Source organism: Notamacropus eugenii, chromosome 3 (assembly GCF_028372415.1).
Source record: "Notamacropus eugenii isolate mMacEug1 chromosome 3, mMacEug1.pri_v2, whole genome shotgun sequence".
In the NCBI taxonomy this organism is placed as follows: domain Eukaryota; kingdom Metazoa; phylum Chordata; class Mammalia; order Diprotodontia; family Macropodidae; genus Notamacropus; species Notamacropus eugenii.
In genome coordinates, this window is record NC_092874.1 from 374,811,725 (window position 1) to 374,834,664 (window position 22,940).

The 22,940-nt window shown below is 37.3% G+C and overlaps 1 protein-coding gene across 1 annotated transcript in view; it reads right to left on the reverse strand.

Moving 5' to 3' along the window:
• CARNMT1 (carnosine N-methyltransferase 1) overlaps positions 1-22,940 on the reverse strand; it is a 45,635-nt gene that overhangs the window by 7,255 nt on the left and 15,440 nt on the right. Inside the window, exons 4-6 of the mRNA XM_072597469.1 lie at positions 12,144-12,284; positions 10,352-10,530; positions 2,878-2,991 (exon numbers count right to left, since the gene is read on the reverse strand). Coding sequence (XP_072453570.1) covers positions 2,878-2,991; positions 10,352-10,530; positions 12,144-12,284 — 434 coding nt within the window. The remainder of the gene's footprint in view (positions 1-2,877; positions 2,992-10,351; positions 10,531-12,143; positions 12,285-22,940) is intronic.

Genomic DNA, 22,940 nt, shown 5'->3' on the forward strand with positions numbered 1-22,940 from the left:
AATGAACACTTGTGATCTCAAAGAGAATATAAATATGATTATTAATAATGCCAGGGCTGCACATGAGAAGCAGTATGGCAGAATACATAAAGAGCTGGCCTTGAAGACAGGACAACTTGCATTCCAGGCCTGCCTCTGACATATTAGCTACATGGTTCTTTTTAGGGCTCTCAATAACTCTTTAAAACTGTAAATTTCAGAGAAGAAGGTGACCTATACTGGTAAATGGAGCTTCCTTACCTGAAAGCTCCCTACACTATGAAATCGTGAGTCCAGTCCCTATGCCTGTCTCACAGTGGTAGAGAGCTTTACAAACTCCAAAGAGTTTTTATACACAGTCAAAGAATTATAGTTTATCAAAGTCAGAAGAGATCTCGGAGGTCATCTCCTCTACCCCTATCAGAATAGCAATACCCTCTATAACAAGCCTAATAAATGATAATCTAGCCTCTAGTAATGGAAAACCTATAATTTCCTGTGATGATCTAATCCACTTTTGGGCAGTTCTAACTTGTTAGGAACTTTTTTAGGCTTTTATTAAGCCAAATGGGCCTTCCAGTAGATTCTTAAAGAATTAGAGACAGACATATTTGAAATGCCAGTTGCATGATCAGCACAGAAATGTTATCCTTAGACAGAGTAGTATGCAATATTCATTTATTCAACAAGCAATTACTAAGAACGTATTATAATACAAATATGTGCTACAGACCCCCAACTTCATATATCTTTATAGTTCAGTTAGAAGGATAAGATACCAACATGGCTAACTATAAAACACAATATTACATGAGTGTGCACTTTACCAAGCAGCATGCTAAAGATGAGGGGGGAGGAGAGAATTAAGGAATGCTTGGAAAGAGAGTAAATGGCTAAGAACTGGTCCTTAAAGGATGGGTAAGAATTCAACAGGTAAAGATGGGAATTCTAAGCTGAGAAAAAATAGAGGAAAGGCACAGAAAACACTAAAGTAGAGTGTGTGTTTAGGGAACAACAGTTTCATTTGGCTAAAGCACAAGGAAGTAATAAGAGATAAGGTTGGAAAGGAAGTGTACCCTAGGCTAAGGACGGCCTTTGACAAGCATGAACTTCACTCAAGAGGCCATTGGGTAACATCAAAGATTTCTGAGGAGATAATAGCATCATCAAATCTGGACAAAAGAATACTCTGAGAGTCTTGCAATAGCCCAGGTAGATGGTAAGTGACTGATAAAGCAATTAAGTGAAAGGAAGAGTCAAAGACACACAGGAAACTGGGTGAATGGTGATTCCACAGAAACAGTTAATGGAAAATGCTAATAAGCTTGATTTGAGACGGGCAGAGTTCAGTGTGGGAAGAAGACCTTAATATCCACATGTAAATATGTGGGTGGGGCTCTCTGAAAAGCAGTTAGGAGATACAAATCTGTGAGTCATCTGCATATAGGTGGTAGTTAATTAAACCCAGAAGAAAAGAGAGCCACAGACAGTCCCATAGGGAAGACTTACATTAGGTGGCTGCAGTATTAATACCAAAAGCTACTATAATACCACCCTAACAACTGAGAAAATCAAGATCAGATGCAGAAGTTCCCTTCCCATAGACCAAGAAATAGCTGAAAATTGATTATTCTACAAATTGCATTATGAACCCCCACCCCATTCTCAATCATTCTTTCATTTGGTGTTTAACATGTCTGACTAATCATGAAAAGAAAGAGAAGGCACAAAAATTACATTTTACGTAGCAAACTCATTGGATCCTGATGATATCCCTGTGAATCAGGAAGATTAGGTTACCTTATTCCCATTTTAAGGATGAGGAAACTGAGGTTGAGAGAGGATTAAGTGACATGCCTGACATCACAAAGCTGCTAAGTGGGTGAATTGTAAATGTATTTTTGCTTCTTAATGGGAAGATCTTTCTCATCCATTAATAGGCTCATGTGACCTGCTTAAGTCACAGGGAAGCCTGAGTCACATGGAACAGGAAGAGGAGGAGCTAGAGCAGAGGTGAGAGGAAATTAGTCAGAGAGCAAGCAGAGCTGGTGTGAGTGCTGAAGCTGTTTGTGACTTGTTTAAGGGAGTGGTTTGTGGGAAGTCTGGGGGGGAAGGCTGGGGGTGGTCGTAGCCCCTCCTTGTTACTGGGACGGATCTGGCTTTCTGCTATCTGAAGAAATGTTCTGGTTCTGTCCTCCATGTGGAGAGCCTGTGGTACTCTGCAATTCAGAACTGCGCTGGCATGTTCATGGCTGCCTTGGTGCTACGGTGGTGGAGCTGGGACCAGAATTCAGTTCTCTTCCTAGTCCCATGCTCTTTTCACTAACAGAACCAGGTATTATGAGGAGTCAGTTCCACATATAATTTCACAAAGTTAAAATGGTTTCAAACCAAGCAAAAGATATTTTAATAATGGATTATCTTGAGTATGAATTAATATTACCATATGTTTCAAGATACTAATGTTTTTGATACAGCTTTTGTAGAAATGTTTAGAAAAGGCTCGTAAAAATTGGAGGTTTATTAGATAAACAAAATTACAATATTCTTAAATAAAAATACAGTAATATGATTAGACAAAGTTTAAGGTATTAAGTTTCATAAATAAATTTAGGGAAAAAGTACATGAAGAGATTAACAGCAGCTCAAATACCATCCTTTATGGCTTACAAGGTGTTCCCCTAAAAACAACCCTGTAGGAGGATTATTTTCCTCCTTTTAAAGTTGAAGACACTTGAGCTTAGAAGGTTTAAATAACCTTTGTCCCAGTTATACAGCTAGTTAAGTAGCAGAGCTGGAACTCAAACCCCAGATCCTCTAAAATCCAAACCTAGCACTTTATCCAATGTAACGCATAAGAAACAATTTATAAAAGGTTATGGACACAGTACAACTCACCTAGGTTTATCCAAATTCCTCCTGGTTTCAGTATTTTCCATATTGTATCAATGTAATCAATGACATTATGGGCTGTGTCTATGAAGAAACAAGTAGCAATGCAATCCCAGGTATCTATTTCAAAACAAACAAACAAAAAAATCAAACTCTTGGGGTACAATGTAACCTGGCAAGAGAAAGAAAGGTCATGACTACAAACCTATCAATAAGATGCATATATAATCATCTGGAAGTAGATTATAAAATATGAAAATGGCAAGTTCCACAATGAGTAGGATAATAATGATCAGGAAAAAGGCCAGACAAATAGAATATCCATAGTAAACACTGAATTGACCTGACAGTGATGAAGTTTCATAAGGATATGCATTTATCTTTATCAAATTATTTGTAGGTTTTATCTAATCAGATTAATACATAATGAAATGACTGCCACTTATTCTATTAATCACAAATCACTTGACATATATATGTATGTATGTATATATACACCCTAATATCAGTTTTAAGATTTAAGAAGGGATTACCAACTGAACTGCAGACTCCTTACTCTGTGGGAGGCTCAGTCGAGGGCAGCACTGTAGAGCATCTTATCTGCATACTATGCACTTCCAGATCTCTGGACTGCTCTAGCAGTCAGTCTTTAGTGACTCCAGTAAGAAAGCAGCTTTTTAATTAGCTACAGAGGAATAGGGATAATGACTGGAGGCAGGGCTACAACTATGTACCAAAGCATTTAGCATACCCTCTGTGTCCCTCAATTTCTAAGTTCATTTAGAGAAAAGCAAAAACAACCACCACCCGGACCACGGCTTACCAAAGTTTGCAGCAGCTTTTGGGGACATAGAGCCCTTTAAACAAGATGGAGCCCCAATGGGAGTCTCCTTCTACTAGAAAGGGAAAAGGGGGAAAGAGATAAACACTGCCAGTAGGGATATGATTTATCTACTACAGGGTTCAGCCCTGTAGTAGACAAGAGCCAAAGTACTTCCAATTTTGAGGAAAGGCAGTATGAGACTATGTTTCCAAAATTCAACACAAATGACTGAGTTATAGAACTTGCCTTTCTTTTATGAAACTACAGATTTTAAAAAATCAATTAAATTATCTCTTCTAGAATTATTGATTCATATAACAGAACGGGAGTTAAAGTAAACAACTGTTTATTAAATGTTTACTATATGCTAGGCACTGTGCTAAGAGAGGGGAATACAAAGAAAAACAAAAAACAAAACAGCCTCTGCTCTCGAGCTCAAAGTTTTAGACAGCATGTGAACAACTATGTACAAACAAGATATATGCAAGATAAATAGGAGATAATAAAAAGATGGCAGAAATTAGCATTAAGGGGGATCAGGAAATAATTCTTATGGAAAGTAAAACTTTAGCTGAGACTTGAAGAAAGCCAGAGAATCCAGGAGGCAGAGCTGAGGAGGGAGAGAGTTCTAGGTATGGGAGACAGCCAGTGAGAATGTTCGAGTCAGGAAGGAGATAAGAGTGTCTTGTGTAAAGAACAGCAAACAAGCCAGTATCATGGAACAGAGTACATGCAAGTTGAGAGAGTAAATTTAAAAAGACTGGGAAAGCAGAAAGGGGCCAGGTCATAAAAATGGCTTTCAAGTTAGAGGATTTTATATTTGATTTTGGAGGTAATAGAGAGGTGACATGGTCAGACCTGAACTTTGTATTCCTAAAATTCTTTTGTATTTCTAAAATACAAGAAGACCAATTTGACAGCTAAATGGAAGATATAATGGAGTGGGGAAGAGAGCTGAGCCAGGGAGACTAACCAGAAGGCTACTGCAATAGTCCATGTGTGAGGTGATGAAGGTCTACACCAGGATGGTAGCATTGTCAAAGGAAATAAGGGGACATATGTGAGACACCATAAAGGTAGAACTGACAGCATTTGGCAACTGAAGCTAAAATCTTACCATTGTTATAATTAAGATGTCAAAATGATTAATATAAATCATATTAGAGACATTAAAACTGTGATAAGATAATCAATGTGCAAATTATTTTTAGAAAGTACTGTGAGTGAAGCCTTAAAATACCATTTAAAAAAAAATTGTTTTCCAACTCATTCATTCTTCCCTCTTATTTAAAATCAGTTAAGATGAAAGTGACATTTTACATTTAAAATTCTGATTTATATTAAGATTAACAACTGATTCAGAGCAGATTTCAGAAAGACTGCAAAGTAATAATGTATTTATTGAAAATTAACAGAAATAATTCTGAAAACATACTCATTTACCTTTGCTTCTGATAACTGGGAGTAAAAGTGGGCAACAAATTACTAAGAGGAAAATAGATTTCTACTTTTAGGAGGCTGTAGCATAGTATATAAGAAATCTATCAATTCAGATCAATGAGAAAGGTAGAACTGAATGGTATGGGCATAATATTAAAAAATGGTATACAGTTTAGCTGTGTTACACAGGCCAAATTTTAGGGCTAGCTGAGTGGACAATGTTTCTCCCCTGTATGTATTTCTATTTGGACAGTCTCAAATATTAACTCAAATATTGGGTGTAATGTAACTAACACTGGAGCAGGAATCAGAAAGCCTAGGTTCTAGCCCTGGCTATACCCCTTACTAGCTGTGTGATGTTGGGCTGACAAATCACTTTAACCACTGTAAAATTTCTGATCCTGAATCATCTGATAGTGCCAGGGACTAGTTAAAAGACTAGTTTTCTGGGTCTTCAATAGATACTGGCTGTAGCACCTCAGAAGCAGTAGCTAGGCTGCATCTCTTCAGTTCTATAAATTTATATAAACTCTGTGTGGACATGGACTTTATTTTATTCTTCTTTGTATCCCCTACATCAGAAATGTGAAACATGCTAACCTCTTTCCCCCCAACAGTGCCCCACTGGTTAAAATGTAATTAGCAAATATTTAACAAAATAGACACAAATACAATAGGACATAGATAATGCTGATATGTAGTTTTCAAATCTCAATGTACAGTTTAGTAATACTAACCCCTTTTCTATTTGAGTTTGACATTGGTGCCCTACATCACTGATATTGACCTCTACCATGAAATATGGTCCAGAATGGTCTGTAAACAGTAAGCTCCCTGCCTTCGGCAGCTTGTCAAATATTCTGTTCTAAATTGTTATGGTACCTAATCTCTTTCTTATTCCCCTTCTTTTCTCCTTTTTGCCACACCACTACATCTTCCCTGGCAGTTTAAAATATACAATTATCTTGCTACCAGGTGAAAGCACAAAGTACAAATTCAATTAAATTACACAGTCTCACATTTTTTTATTTGGCTTAGCACAAATTTAAACACAATTTTAGTATATTTTTTTCATTTCCTCTTCTAAGCTCCCCCATATTTTCATCCCAATTTAGAGCTAGAGCTAAATTTCCTTGGATACTGAAGAAGTAAGGACTTGAGTCTACCACTTGTTCCAAATCTAAAATGGTTTTTGGTCATAACTACCCAAACCTGACAAGCAGCTTTCATGGATTCTGACTTCAAATTTCCCTGATTTGTCATTCTCCTTTTTCAGAAACAAAGCACAGATCAACTCCACCGACCTGCTGCTGCACTGAAGCTTCATTTACCAACAGTTTCTTTATTACTGTTCTTCTAGCTTTGTACTACATAGCCATCTCCATTCCTGGGTCCCTCCTACCCCTTACAAAGTTACCTCTACCAGAAACTATCTTATCATCTTTCCCTTTTCCATTTCTTAGTTTCAACATCAGTATAAATACCAGCATCTCCAAACCGTGAAAAATCAATCCTTTCTTAGATGTAACTTTCTACCTGTATCCTCAATCTAATTTGATGATTTCTTGTACTCCTTGCAATGTATCTCCTGCATTATGCCATGAGTAATCTACTACACTGACTCCTTTTTTGCTTTAAAATATGCATATATTCTATTTTAAAAATTATTTACATGATCCTGCTAGTCTCTTTGGCTACCATCTAGTTCACTGTGAAACTCTGCATAGAATCACAGAACTTTAGAGCTAAAAGAGACCTTAAGAGATATTAAATCAAATCCTTAACACTTGCCCCTCTTCCTTTACACCTAATTAATTCTTAACTCAGCTACCTCCTCCAACTACTGTCACAGCCTTCCACTTGCTTTCCTTGAACTCTCTTAACTCTCTGCAGTTGGGCTTCTGATCTCATCATTCAAGCAAAACTGCTCTCTCTAAAGTTACTACTGAACTCCTACTTGCCAAATCTACTGTTGCCTCGCTCCTCATTATTCTTGACTTCTCTGAAGCTTTCATACTGTTTGTTGATCATCCTCTTCCTGATATGTTCTTCTTTTTACATCTCTGTGACACTACCCTGATTCGCCTTCTATCTAACTGCCCTTCTCTACTGCTCTACCTCCTTCGCTAGATATTCATCTCTGTCATCGCTGCCTAACATGGGTATCCCTCAGGAGGTCTCTCATCCTACAGCTTCTTCTATTCTATTTCCCTTCATGATCTCACTGGCTCCCACAGATTCAGTTATTTCTATGTACTTATATAACCCTAATCTCCAGTCTCACATTTCTAACTGGATGTCTCATAGGTGGCACCTTAAGCTCCATATCCAAAACTGAACTCATTATTTTCCATTCACCTATTACTGCTGAGGGCACCACCATCTTACTGGTCACCCAGGCTCCCAACCTAAGTGTCATACTTGACTCTTCACTCTTTTATCCTCCATGTACAATTTGCTATAAAGTCCTGTTAATTTGCCTTTGCAACATCTCTTTTATGCCCCATTCTTTTCTCTGACCTTGCCAATACCTTGTAAAGGCCTTCATCACCTCACACCTAGACTACTGAATAATTAGAATAGCCTGTGAATTTATCTCCCAGCCTCAAGTCTTTCCCCACTTCAGCCTATCCTCCACTCGGCTGTCAAATGGATCTTCCTAAAGCTTAAATCTGATCATGTCATTCTTGTATTCATTCCCCAGTGGCATATCATCCCCAGAATCAAATATAAATATCCCCTATTTGTTATTTAAAGCCCTTCATAACCTGGTCCCTTCATAGTTTTCCAGTCTTCTTATACCTGACCCACCTCTACATGCTCTGAGATCCAATAACATCTTTGCTGATTCTCACACAAGGCATTTCATCACCAAGCATCTTCACAGGCTTTTTGCCTAGCCTAGAATTCTCTCCCTTCTCATCTCTACATTCTGGTTTCCTTCAAGTTCCAATTAAAATCCCACCTTCTACAGGAAGACTTTCTTAATCTGCTAGTTTCTTCCCTGTGCTGATTGTCCCCATTCTATCCTGTACGTATCTCATTTTTGCAAAGTTGTTTGCATATTTCTTCCTCATTAGACTATGAGCTCCTGGGGAGCAGGTACTGTCTTCTGCATTTTTTTGGATCCCCAGAACTTAGTACAGAGCTTAACACACAGCAGGCAGTATAAATGCTTGTTGATGGACAACAACTCTGTCATGGCCCTATCTTCTTTGACAGTCAAACTAGAAAAAACTCTTTACGGTCATTGCTCCCACTTTAGCTCCAACCTAAGTCTCAATTCCTTGCAATCTGCATGCCAGTGCCTCCACATGACTGAAATGATTTCCTCCAAGATTATAAAAAAATTCTAACTGCTGAAGGTCTTTTCTCATTTCTTATGCTTCTTGACCTCTCAAGCAGTTCCTGACATTGCGTACTTTTTCCTGGGTACTGTCCCCTCCCTGGGTTTTCATGACGTTGCTCTCCTCTGGCTCTCTTCTTATCTGGCTACTCCTTTATTCACTGCGCTTTGCTGCAAATATTTACGTTCCATTCTCTAGGCATGCATGTACTTCAGAGCTCTGTCCTGGGCCCTGTTAGTTTCTCTCTCTATGTTCTTCTTTGGTGATTTCACCAACTATGTATTCTATTACCTCTATGCAGATGACTCCCAAATCTACATATCAAGTCCTCAGTCTGGAGTTCCAGTCCTGTATTACCAATTATTTGACAGATATTTCCATCTGGATTTCCTACAGGTACCTCAAACTCAGCAAGCCCAAAACAGAACCAATCAGCCCTCCCCACCTCTACTTCAAATCCACCTTTCTTTCCCAACTCTTATCCCTGCTGAAGTATACCTCCAGTCTCCAAAGCTAGTGAACTCCAAGTCAGTCTGGCAGTAAACATATATTAAGGGATTACCATGTGTCAGTCTGTGCTCTCAAGAATCTCACAGTCTAATGGGGGAGACAACATGCAAAGACATATGGACAAACAAAATATACACAAGATAAACAGAAAATAATCAACAGCGAGAAGATGATTAAGAGAGAATGGGAAAGATTTCCTATATAAGGAGGGGACATTTTATCTCTTTGACTCTCCGTGTCTAATGAGTAGCTAAGTCTTACTGATTCTACAATCACAGCCTCTTTCCCCCCTACCCCTTTTCACCTTTCATTAATTACAAGGCAGCAACTTAGTACCTTTTGTCTGGACTATGGCAGCCTCCTAACTGACCTTCCCGCCTATAGCCTGCCCTCTCCGATCCATCTTCCACACAGCTGACAAAGTGATATTCCTAAAATACAAGTCACTTTTCTACTAAAGCATTGCTGGCACTCTACTGCCTCTCAAATAAAATACAAGTCCCTCTATATGGCATTTCAAACCATTCAAAATTTGCCTCTTTCCTAATTCCATATTCCTCTCCTGATGCACTCTACTTTTCAGCCAAACTGGTCTATTTGCTGTTTCCTATCTACACATGACATTCCCTCTCCTGCTTCCATGACTTTACATAAGATGCCTCCCTTTCCAGAACACTTTCCTACATGGCTTCTTTTTGGAACTCTAGATCCTTTCAAGACGCAGCTCAGTTGTCACTTTCTACACAAGATCATTCCTACTGTCCTCTAAGACCAGTGGTTGAAGCTCTCCTCCTCTCCATAAATTACTCTGTATCACTTATCTGTGCACACTGTATATCCTCTCAGGAGAACGTAGGCTCCACCAGGGCAGAAACTGTTCTATTTTTGTCTTGGTCTATTTAGCACCTAGTATTTGGCCTTGCACATGGTAGGTATTTCATAAATATTTCAATTAAATTTACTCTTTGCCCCAAAACTATTAATCCTTCTTTACTATAAATAGTTTAAAGTAAAATTCCTTTAGTAGGAAAGTTAATAGGACCTCAACCTGCCTTTTCCCAAACTTATTTAACACTGTACTAGAAAACGACTCCTCTAGACAGTCTGGTCTATCATCCCTTAAATGCCTTGTTCATTCTTACCTCCACACCTTGGATGCAGGGCTCCTTGAAAGCAGAGAATGTTTTTTATTTTATTTTTTCATATCCAACAATGTCGAGCAAAAGTATTTGCAAACAGTGATGTAAAAACACTTAGTGAGCTAAATTTTGACAGCAAATGGAAGGCTCTAAACCTGATACTGATTCACCTTACTTAGATTAGGGAAATAATTTATTATGATTATTTCATCTGAACTTACTGCATTCTGAGTATATCTCCTGAAAATCTCCTGCTGTCATAGAAAAGTTAGAACCAGGAGGAAGACTATGGGGATCAACATCAGGAAAATAGACTGGTCGAATCTGATCAGCCGATCTTCTGTTATTGCTAAACTGATGAATCCAAGGATAAAGTTTATGCGTGTTAATTTCAGAGCATCTGCAAAAACATGAAAACCAAACTGAGTTTTAACTAAACATTTTACTCGAGGAAATTATTTCTTTAATGTTAAAATATTGTTTATTTTATTAGATATATTTTAATTATAACAAATTAGAACTGGAAAGGACTTAAGTCATTTAGTTGTGCCTGATTTTTCATGACCCTGTATGGGGGTTTTCTTGGCAAAAACACTGCAGTGGCTTGCCATTTCCTTTTTAGTATATTAGAGCAAACAAATAATTTGCCCAGGGTCACCTGAGGCTGGATTGGTCTTCCTGACTCCATGCCCTTGAGCCACCTAGTTGCCTCCAGCAATTGTAATGTAACTAATTGTCCAAGTTTACACAGGTGCCAAGCAGCAACACCAAGATTTAAACTCAAGTCCTTTGACTCCAAATCCAGTGCTCTTTCCACTAAACTGTTCATTATTCTAAAATCTAATACAAAATAAAACATAAAAAACTACTGAAAACTGTACTGCTACTTAAATACTCAAATTTGGAAATATGACCATTCAACACAATGGAAAGATCATAGGATTGTCGATTAAGAGTTGGAAAAGTCATCAAGTCCAATCCTCTTATTTCAAACATGTGAATCTAAGGCCCAGAGATAATGAGTGACTTGTCCATGATCACACTGCTAGTAAATATTTGAGGATATCTTCCTGAATCCAAGTCATCCCCATATCTACTATACCACACACTCTCATGGTTCTACTATACCTTTTGTTTTCTGACCGTAATATTTTGTTCTTTAGACTGAATTTGCTTAGCTTGTTCCTCTAAAAGGTAGCAATGATCACACAAATGTCTGGGATGCAGTGATAAGACTAGCAACTGCCTTCAAAACTCAAAAATTCTTGATTAATATCCTCCCTTAACTGAGTCTTGAAGGAAATACTTTAAAACTAAAAGTAATACTACTAAATCAATTTGTCTGGGGGGTTAAGTGGGAGAGGTGTAGGGTATTCCTTCTCACATAAGGTCTTAAAGCAATGGCTAAATGACAATCACTGATCAGGTATGCTGTAGAGAGAAACCCCTTTTTAAGTACTGCCTTCCAAGGTCCCTTTTGTCTGAAATCCTGTGACTGGGAAACCACCCTAATGATCTTGACTTTTTCTCACAGGCTTTTCAATGCTGCAGAGGAACAATTACGGGACCACTGGAATCTCACAGAAGTGATGAGAACACACTAATTTCTGAAGTAAAAAAGAGAGGTAGTCTCAATTACTCCAACTAAAGGCTGCTTATAGGACTTGAAGTCAGGTGACTAGGGTTTAAATCCCAGCTCTGCTAAATTATTACCCATGTGAACTTGAACAGTCATTTAAAGTCTCCAAATCTCAGGCTTCATCAGTTGCAAAATGAGGGGTATTAGACACAATGATCTATGGTCTCTTACAGATCTATGATCCTATTAATTTATTTACAGTTTTTTATTCTACTATTTAGGTACTTAAGTGTGTGGGTAAAAAATTATTTTTATATGCAAAGTGATTTTAAAATAAAGAACACCTAAAATATACACGAACGTTCATATAAACAAGCAAAATATAATTCTTCTATGGGAATTTTACATCTCAAATGGAAAGTAGATATAAATACCTGTTGAGTACAAAATTGGAAGAAAAGAGCATAAAAAAACTCCATTCATTTCCTTGGCAAGCATAACCTAGCATAGCTATTTCCCAGGCCAATCTTCCTAGTCCAGCACCAGGTACCAGAATATTTACTTTGGAAGGATCCCTGAAATTAAATAAAAACATGGCAATTATGTCCAAATCTTTAATGTTAAAAAACAGGAGGTTAAAAAAACCAAACAGACAACATTCCCATTAAAAACTGTTAACTAAAAGAACAAGCAGACTTGTCCAAAGTTATGCTCCCCTAAGAAAGTGATTTTCTATAAAATATTTCTCCTAAATATTTAACTAGGTAATCAAGATCAATAGACCATCTCTGAAGGTTAGGTATGGCCAAAAAATTAATATGTGGCCAACCTGGTATAAGCCTTTCCAAACTTAGTTATATTAGTCCCCAGATCAGGGATACATACAGTACCATCACTGGATATGTACTCAAAGTGTTTGCAATTTAGGTAGGATCTGTCAGAGTTTACTATCATCAGCTTCAAGAAGCCAACCCTTATAACTGCACTAGGGCTTTAAACGAAGATTTTGCCAGGAAGCAAATAAGAAAAAGGAACGAAGAAGACTGCAACTGTAAAACGGTAGATAACTAACTACAGCACTGATGCCAAAGATGATACAAATGTTTAATTCACAGTAGTCTGCCCCAAGCTACAACTTCTATAATACAAGTTCTTCCTTCTCCTCCAAAAATCCCAAGGGGCATCAGAACACTGGTTTACAACTTCTAAGTCTGCACTACATAGCTGTTTAATAGCCAATATAGTAAACCATAAAAGTTAAATAACATGAAATATTTATTTTAGACATAACAAGTAAAAGATCACACAAGACATTAAAATAAAAATCACCTTAGTGTTCTAGAAATTAAAAATTTTTAAATAATGGAATCATTAGCAAATAATCTGAGTTCTAATAAACTTTTACTTAAAAAAAAATAAAGTAAAATTTAGGTTTCCCTTCCAGCTTAGGGTTTTTTTTGGAGGGTGGGGTGGGAGATCAGGTTTTTAAAAAGAGACAACTTGAAATTGAACAAAGCTTACAGTTTCTCACCAACCTGTGTCACCCCAAACTATTACTTTAAGCTTTTAGTGTTAAAGCCTACTTACGTACCACATTACTGAACAAGATTTTTAAAAAAAAAAAGTATTCAAAAAAGGTCTTACATTTAGAACATTCACCCTGAATAACATAGCATCTTGGAACTGCAAAAAGTCTTAGAAATGATTTAGTTTAACATGTCCACATTTATAAATTAGAAAATCCAAGATAGAGAAGTTAAGGGTCGTGTTTAAGGAAGTCACAGAACTTCCACTGTCCCTTCTCTTGGCACTTTGTTCTCATTTCTCCCACTGAAGGCCAGCAACTGAAAATAGAGGAGAAAGTGAGAAGAAAAAAACCTTCAATTTGCCTTGATTTCTCTACCTCTACCCATCTCACTGTCCTTCTCAGAGGCCCTAACACAGACCCAGAGATGAAATATCCAGGAGACTTTAAGGATGAAAGACAGAGATGGAGGAGAATTTAAAAGAAATCTAGTCCAAGCCTGTCCTTTTGTAACTGAAGTCCAAAAGGTTTAGTAACTTATCAAGATCACAAGTAGCATGTGTTAGAACCGGGATTCAAATACAAATTCCACCCCTGCTGATTTCAAATTCAGCGCTCTTTCCATTGCACTGGTAGGATCAGAGTCCATATTTCCTCTACAGGAACTGAATGTTATGTTAATACTTAGCACACCCAAGGGGACTTAATAAGTACTTCTGTGTAACTTCCCTCCAGAAGTTAAGCTGAACAAGAAAATGGTACAGGGAGGGCTGAGAAAGAAGACACTAGAACGAATCCTTCAAATGGCAAAGAACAAGAGAGAAACTATTGGATTATGTTCTAGAAGAGAAGAACCCTGATCCAAAATAAAATAGGATGGCAGTAGAGAGTGAAAATGGGGGAATGTAGCAATCCTGAAAACAAAAGGGGATTATTTAACTATGTGAAGGGTATTTTTTCATTAAGGGATAGGATACAGAAGCAGTCACCCTATCTTACTATCTACTACTTGACAGAAGAGCCCTGAGGTATTAACTTCTCATCTCTGCCACACTCATGCGCTGCTAGCTTCACTGGGCTTGTTTCCTAATCCTAGGGGGATAGTGGGTGGAAGGGTTAGGAACATTCAATTCCCTCTTAATCTCAGCAGGTCAACTCACTCTGAACCATGGACATTCAGTTCTTTTGGTGTGGTCAGGAGCCCCAAAGTGGAAGGGTTTAAGTGTCACCAGTGGGAATGAGTTTCTTAGTCATTAAATTTTATTTGGGATAGAAAATGAAGAGATTTATTTAGTAGCAGCTCATGTGAAATGGATTTTGTTCTGCATGAACTAAAAATACTGATCTGATCAAGAAAGTTAATGGCTTCTTGGGCCTTGGGAGAAATCAAAGACACTTAGGTTCCATTGTGGGTCTGCCACTAAGTTTGCATAACCACAGATAAGTCACTTATAAGCTAGCTTCTTCATCTATAAAATGTGGGGCTTGGGCTAGATGACTGATACTGAGGTCCTGTTCCTTTCCAATGCTAAAATAATACATTTCTATAACTTGTAATCATGCCTTAAATTACAGTTTAGCTTGAAGACACAAAGATGGCTATCTTTAAATATTTGAAAAATGTCACAGAGAAAGTGGATTAAAATTCTACTAATGTCTCCAAATGACAGAAGTAGGACCAAAGGGACCTAAGTTATAAAAAGGTAGATTTCAGCTTGATATAGCTCTCACGACAGCCTTGAAGATAATTATCATAAACATCTTCCTTTCCCTCCCCAGTCTTTTATTCCTTAGACTAAATATCCCCAGTTTCTTCAACCAATGACAGTTAAAGGACATGAGCACTAAACAGAAATAGTCAATAAGCATTTATTAACATCTACTAGGTGCTAGATACTGTGCAAAAAAAGTGGAAAAGGTCATAAACTGTCACCTTGATTCCTTTTTTCAGAATGAAGTGGAAGTCGACCAAAGCAATTTTTTACTTTTCTTTTTTTTGAGGGGTTGGAGAGAGGCAAGGCAGAGTTAAATGACTTACCCAGGGTCACACAGCCGAAACATTTTTTTTTTAGAACATAAGTTAGAGGGGTATACCTCATTTTGTGTCAATTTTTTTTTTAAATAATGCAATGTAGTTACAATTTTTTTTTCTTTTGAACAGTTCAATACAGTCTAATTGTTCTTTGTTGGATGCCAAATTGTTTTGCCTATACTTCAAACAAAATTCTAAAATATTTACAATTTGGTATGTATTGGACACTTAGCTATCAGCTTTAAAATGTATAAAACTTTTTGATAACTGTGAAAAAAATAACTGAAATATGTCTGCATTTTAAAAAAGACTTTCAAGATGTAATTTTTAAGATATTAAAATGAGGTGATTATATTACAAAAAATTTTGCAAGGATACTTTAACAAGAGCATGCCCTTTGATACTAAAAATGTTCTGATTTGTATGCAACCTTTCAGTAATATATCTTATATCGTGATTTACACTTCTAATAGACTTATTAGTAACACCCTTCCTTTGCCCAATTATTTCTACTCAGAAGAGAAGTTATTATTACTCCACTTCCCAACCTTATTGGTAAATTCATTTTTTAATAATAATGATAATGCTTGATTTCAAGTAATTATAGCACCGGACAGATCTGGAGAAACAGTTATAAAATAAGGACAGGAATTAGGTGAGAACTTTTGGTTCTGTTTTTAACTTGGAAGGTGAGAACTTGGAGGAAACAGGGTGACTGCTCTAAGAATTCCATACTTCTCTTAGGGGAAACACTCAAATTATATCTGGATCCTTGCTTAAAACAAAACAAAAACCAAAAGAAAACTGAATAAACTATTTGCCCTTAATGCTGTGACTCCAAAGGCCTTCAGATGAAGAGGTAGATAACAATATCCATTGTATTATTTTGGAATGTGGTAAATTTATTTTCCTATGGCAGGTATACACACATCCTACAAAAGGAGCAATCCATTCTACGGGTACATACTATGTATTCAGGAAATCACTAACAGTATGTTTTGAATTCTGATTATTAAAATTTAGTCATATTTGTAGTTTATTAAATACAACACCTCCCTCTCATCTAAAATCAAAAGAAAAGCACCAGGAGGCTTTAGAGAATTTTTCAGTGAGAAAACTTATTCCTATAAAACCATAGGGCTAGATTTTACTTTTATTCAGCTGAGTCTCAAATATTTCAAGGGGACAAGGGCCTTCCTTTACTTGAACAATTAAATTTCATATCTAAATTCTTCAAGGGTCATAGATGATCCAGCTATTCACCGTTCATTTTTGTGAAAATAAGAATACTGCTTCTGCATTAAAAAAAGATTAACTCTATACAAGATTTACACTCGGTCAGCTGAGTAGTATTTAAATATCTAGTATATATCTAAGCAATCATAGGGAAAATGAACACTACGCTACTAAAGGGAGAGAAAGCCACTACCTTTTCCTCATACCAGTTAAAGCTTTGAGTCTATCCTTATGTTGATTACATTAAAAAAAAAATGCTTTCATTATCCAAATGTTCAAGAGAGAATGAACCTATATAGTATTTCAAATTATTAAAAAATACAAAGATGTCAAAGAAGAACAAGTTAGAAGAGTTCTTCTTCAGATCTTTTATTCAAAAATGCACACTTGCATAATTATATGTAGAACAGACAAATGGATGCAAATACTAAGAATCACAGACTCAGAGAAGAAGCAGAAAAATAAGCTTCAGTCATACACTATCAGATGGGTCACTTTGCAGGGTGGTTTTATTTAACTGTTCGTTATAAGGAAGAGGTAGGATATATTCAGAAGACATTATGATCTAAAAGCAAAAGGCATCAATAAAACTTATTTGAATAAATATGAAAAACAGAATAGTGAAGCAGAAACGACAATGGTCAACTATGTGGGGATCCAAAGGCAAAATTTTTGTTCATCTGTTCTTTTTATAAGTATTATTGTTGTTCATTCAATTAGTTGTGTCTGACTCTTCATGACCCCATTTGGGGTTTTCTTGGCATAGACACTGGAGTGGTTTGCAATTTCCTTCTCCAGCTCAGGCAAATGGAGTTAAGTGATTTGCCCAGGGTCACACAGCTACTAAGTGTTTGAGAACAAATTTTAACCCAAGTACTTCAGGACTCTGAGCCTGGCACTCTATCTACTCTACCACCTAACTGTCCTTAAGTATTATTACACCATAACAATGGACAAATATGATAGATTCAGAGAAATCTAAGAAGACTCAAATAAACTGACAACTGACAAACAAAAAAGTGTGATTGGGAAAACAATTTATGTGATGACCACAATAGTGTAGGGGAAAATAATTTTTAACCATTAAAGACTTCATCAAAATGCAGCGAATAATCATGTGTTTAGAGCATGCCACACACTTACTGTTAAGAGGTGAATTTTTACACAACGTCCATGTATTTACTTGTTAAAAGGCAGACAAATTAGCGGATGATGTTGTTCAGTCTTGTCCAACTTATCATGACCCCAATGGGGATTTTGTTGGCAAAGATATTGTGATTTACCATTTCCTTCTCCAGTTCATTTTGCAGATGAGGAAACTGAGGCAAACAGGGTTAAGTGACTTACTCAGGGTCACATAGCTAGTGACCGAGACTGAATATGAACTCAGTAAAACGAATCTTCCAGAATTCCAGGACTGGCAATCTATCTATTGCACCACCTAGTTTCCCCAGTAAGTAAAGACAGAATTGCCATAAATAAATAAATGACTAAAATGGGGCACCAATGAACCATTAATAATATACAGGTGAAAATGAGAAGCTTTGAAGGAGATACAAAACAAAGAAATTTGTTACTGTGTTAAATTTTATCATACTTAAAAAACCTAAATTATACAAGAAGTTTCATATACAATCTTCTTTTTATGATCCTCTTTGTATACTGAAATACTCATGTTTGTTGATGATGGTTACATTCATAATAAAAAGGAAAACTGTAATTTCAATTCCTTAAATAACAGAAAATAGAAAGGAGAATAATATACAAACAGAAACTTGAAATTCAGGTGATACAAACAGAGCAATTTTGTAACTGTCAAATTTTAGCATAGAAAAAAGCCAAACTAATATTGTAAGTGTATAATATAAAACACACAGGATTGCAAAAGAAATCAATTACACACACACACACACACACACACACACACTCTAAAAAAATAAACAAATCCATGGATCCCCGGAAACCTATTTCTAAACCATTTGGGCATCTATGGATTCCAGGTTAAGAACCCTTGCTCTAGATCTATGTATCTACAAACTTTCAAGTACTATAAAAATGCTAGCTACGATTATTATCATAGGTTTGGCTAGGGTACTGACAGAATAAGTGATTTGGCTATGCATGAGCACAGACAGAGCTCTGCTAGACAGAGCTAGCATGCAGGACCAGAACCCAGGCCTTCCTGGCTCTCTCTCTGCTACAACACCTTCTCATCTCAAAGAATATTCTATATATTCTATCATAGTTATGAAATATTTTACAGCATACTAGATCTAGAAAGGGCCTGAATAACTTTCAGCTAGTGCCCACCTTCCCAAATTATTGTTCACATGCTTATTTGTTGTCTCTTCTCCTCTTCTCTCAGGGCAATGTAAACTTCTTTCAAGTAGGAATTGTTTATCTAGTCCAGTCCCTTTACTTTACAAGCAAAACAAGCCTAAACAGGTAAAGGTTATTAGTCCATGGTCAATCATTAAATGGAAGCTCCTGTAGCTTCTAGACAGCGTCCACAGCACTTATCACAGAGTCCTAAAATCAGAAAGCATTCGTGGTTATTGATGATACTGAAATCTGATAACATACTTAGGGCAGATCCAAGATGTTTACCAACGAGAGGATACATGCTCTACTCTGGGTGACTTGGTTTTAAGGCAGAGTGAAAAGAATGATCTTAGACTCAGAAAACTTGAATCTGAATCCTGCTGCAATCATGTGTTAGTGATGTAGCTTGAAGTAACCCATTTAATCTCTTAGTGTTTTAATTTCCTCATCTGTAGAAAGAAGGGCCTGGGGAAGATGGGAGGTGTCAAACTCACCACCTCCAAAATTTAGTAGGGCTTGAACCAGAATAAATGTGTAAGTGGGAACTGTTTAGTAAAGTAAATTAAAATACAATACAACATAATGTTAATTTGTGGTTTTCTGAGTCAATGAGTGATTCACAAGAATCTAGTTCTACTTGGGTTTGACATCCTTGGCCTAGATAATGTCTGAGGGCCATTTCTGCTCTGATGTTATTTCACTAGCTCAAAGGCTTCTAGTTTTCTAATTCCTGAACTTGTCATCCCACTTTGCAACTTTGTGCCTTTATGAAAGTGGTTTCTGCCCTCCTTCTTCCCTCAGCTTGGAATACATTCCCTTTTGAACCTCTTTCACTAGGCATTAAGTCATTCAGCCTGATTTTGGGAAATATTTAACAACAAAAAAATACAACAGAACACACATAATGTTAATGTTAGCCCTCAGGGATCCTTATGTGGAATTTAGTGGCCCCAGTTTCTATAAGAACCTGACATCACTGACACCCTGGAGTGCTCCAGGTAATTCTCTAAATCTAAGCTACATAGGAGTTACCTGGACCATGGGTCCAGAGCCTCTCCCCTTTAAAATCTTCAGCTTCAGTTTCAACTTAAGTGCTACCCCCTATAGAAAGGCATTCCCTAGTTATTGGTAATCACTCCTTCATCAGTAAGCAATTAACAAGTTTTATTAAGTGATTTCTATGAGCCAGTGCTAAGCGCTAAGAATACAAAGAAAAAGTAAGTACAATTCTTTCTTTTCCTCAAGAAGCTTACATTCTACTGTTAACAACATGTATTAAAGATAATCTAGGCAGAAAAAACACCAGCAACAAAAGGCACAGGCCAGGAAAAACTTCTTGAATTAAATGATTTTTGAAAAGGGCCTTGAGGCAGAGCCAAGATGGCAGAGTAGAAAGACACACATACTCTAGCTCTTCTCCCACAGCCCACAAAATACCTGTAAAAAATGACTCTCAACAAATTTGACAGCAGAATCCACAGAACGACAGAGTGAAACCAAAGGTAACCTGGAAGGCCGACAGGACTCTATCCCATAGGATGCTGAGCAGAGCAGAGCCCAGTCCTGGCTGCACTGCACGGGGAGGAAAAGGACTGGAACAGACCTCCGGGGCAGAATCCCCAGCAGGGAGGGTCTCAGATCCCTCAACCCCCACAAGCGCCAAAGAAAGCTTCAAAGGTCAGTGTGGGAGGGCTTTTCCAGCTGGGGGAGACGGGAGTGGGGTCCCCCAAACACTGGCCCCAGGTGTCAGCAGAGGCAGCAACAGTGGGTGGTGAGTGGCTATGGCAGCCTGGGTCCACTGCCCAGTGGCTCAACTTAAAAGCCTCTGGGGGAACTGAGCAGCTGATCTGAATCTCTGCTCTGAGCACAGTCCTGGGGGGAGGAGGAGCACTAGGACCCTCCTCTTGACAAAGGATTCAGAAGTCAAATAACTGGCTAGGAAAATTCCCAAAAAAGGAAAAAAAAACCCTACAACCATAGAAGGTTACTTTCTTGGTGAACAGGTATCTCCTTCCATCCTTGTGGATGAGGAAGAACAATGCATAGTGTCAAAGGAAGTCAAGGCTTCTGCCTCCAGTACCTCCAAAATGAATATGAAATGGGCTCAGACCATAGAAGAGCTTGAAAATCGAGTCAGCAGCTTGCTAAAGGAGACCCCAAAAAATGCTAAGGAAAATAACACCTTTAAAAATAGGCTAACTCAATTGGAAAAAGAGGTCCAAAAAGCCAATGAGGAGAAGAAGGCTTTAAAAAGCAGAATTAGTCAAAATGAAAAAGGAGGTTCAAAAGCTCACTGAACAAAATAATTCTTTAAAAATGACAGTGAAGTCAGGGAAGCTAATGACTATGTGATAAGACAAGAAGTTACAAAACAAAACCAAAAAACTGAAAAAATAGAAGACAATGTGAAATATCTCATTGGAAAAACAAACTGACCTGGAAAATAAATCCAGAAGTGACAATTTAAAAATTATTGGACTACCTGAAAGCCATGATCAAAAAAGGAGCCTAGACATTATCTTTCATGAAATTATCAAGGAAAACTGCCCTGATACTCTAGAACCAGAAAGCAAAATAAATATTGAAAGAATCCACCAGTCACCTTCTAAAAGAGACCCGAAGAGAGAAACTCCTAGGAATACTGCAGCCAAATTTCAGAGTTCCCAGGTCAAGTAGAAAATACTGCAAGCAGCTAGGAAGAAACAAATTCGAGTATTGTGGAAATACAATCAGGATAACACAAGAACTAGTAGCTTCTATATTAAGGAATCAAAGGGCTTGGAATAGGATATTCCAAAAATCAAAGGAACTGGGATTAAAACCAAGAATCACCTACCCAGCAAAACTGAGTACAATACTTCAAGGGAAAAAATGGTCATTCAATGATATAGAGGACTTTCAAGCATTCATGATGAAAAGACGAGAACTGAATAGAAAATCTGACTTTCAAACACAAGAATCAAGAGAAGCATGAAAAGGTAAACAGGAAAGAGAAAACATAAAAGGACTTTCTAAAGTTGAATTGTTTACATTCTTATATGGAAATATAATATTTGTAACTCTTGAGACTTTTCTTAGTATTTGGGTAGGTGGACGGATTACACACACATATAGACAGAGAGTACAGGTTGAGTTGAATCAGAAGAGATGATATCTATAAAAAAACAAAATAAAGGGGTAAGAGAGGAAAATATTGGGAGGAGAAAGGGAGAAATGAAAAGGGGCAGAGTATCACTCATAAAAGAGATAAGAAAAATGTTTTTCAATGGAGGAGAAAAGGCAGGAGGGGAGAGGGGAAAAGTGAAGCTTACTCTCTTCACATATGGCTTAAGAAAGGAATAACATGCTCACTAATGATATGAAAATCCATCTTACACTACAGGAAAGTAGGGGAGGAGGTGACAAGTGGGTTGAGGGGGATGATAGAAAGGAGTGCAAATGGGAGAAGGGAACTAGAAGTGAACACTTTTGGGAAGGGACAAGGTCAAATCAAAGAATAGTAAAAAGCGGGGGACAGGGTAGGATGGAGGGCAATATAGTTAAGTCTTATACAACATGACTGTTAATGTAAGTCTTTTGTAAAACAACACATATATAGACGATATTGAATTGCTTGCCTTATCAGTGGGGATGGGTGGGGAGGGAGAGAAGTTGGAATTCAAAGTATTGGAAATGAATGTTGAGAATTGTTATTGAATATAACTGGGAAATAAATACGGGTAATGGGGTATAGAAATTTATAATGACCTACAAGAAAAGAGAGAAGATGGGAATAAGGGAAAGGTGGGGTGTGATAGAAGGGAGGGCACACTGAGGAAAGGGGTAATCAGAATGCAAGGTGTTATGGAGTAGGGGCAGGGGAGAGATGGGGAGAAAAATTGGAACTCAAAATTTTATGGAAAGTCGAAATCTAAAAATAAATAAATAAAACTATTTAAAAAAGAAAAAAAAAAGAAAAAGGCCTTGAAGGAGGCCAGAAGTTCTATGAGTCTAAGATGAGAAGGGAGAGGCATTGTAGGAATGGAAGAGAGAGTAAAGACATGGAGCAGGAAACTGAGCACTATGTGTGAGCAAACAGCAAGTAGGCCTATATAGAAATGTGTAGAAGGGAGTAAT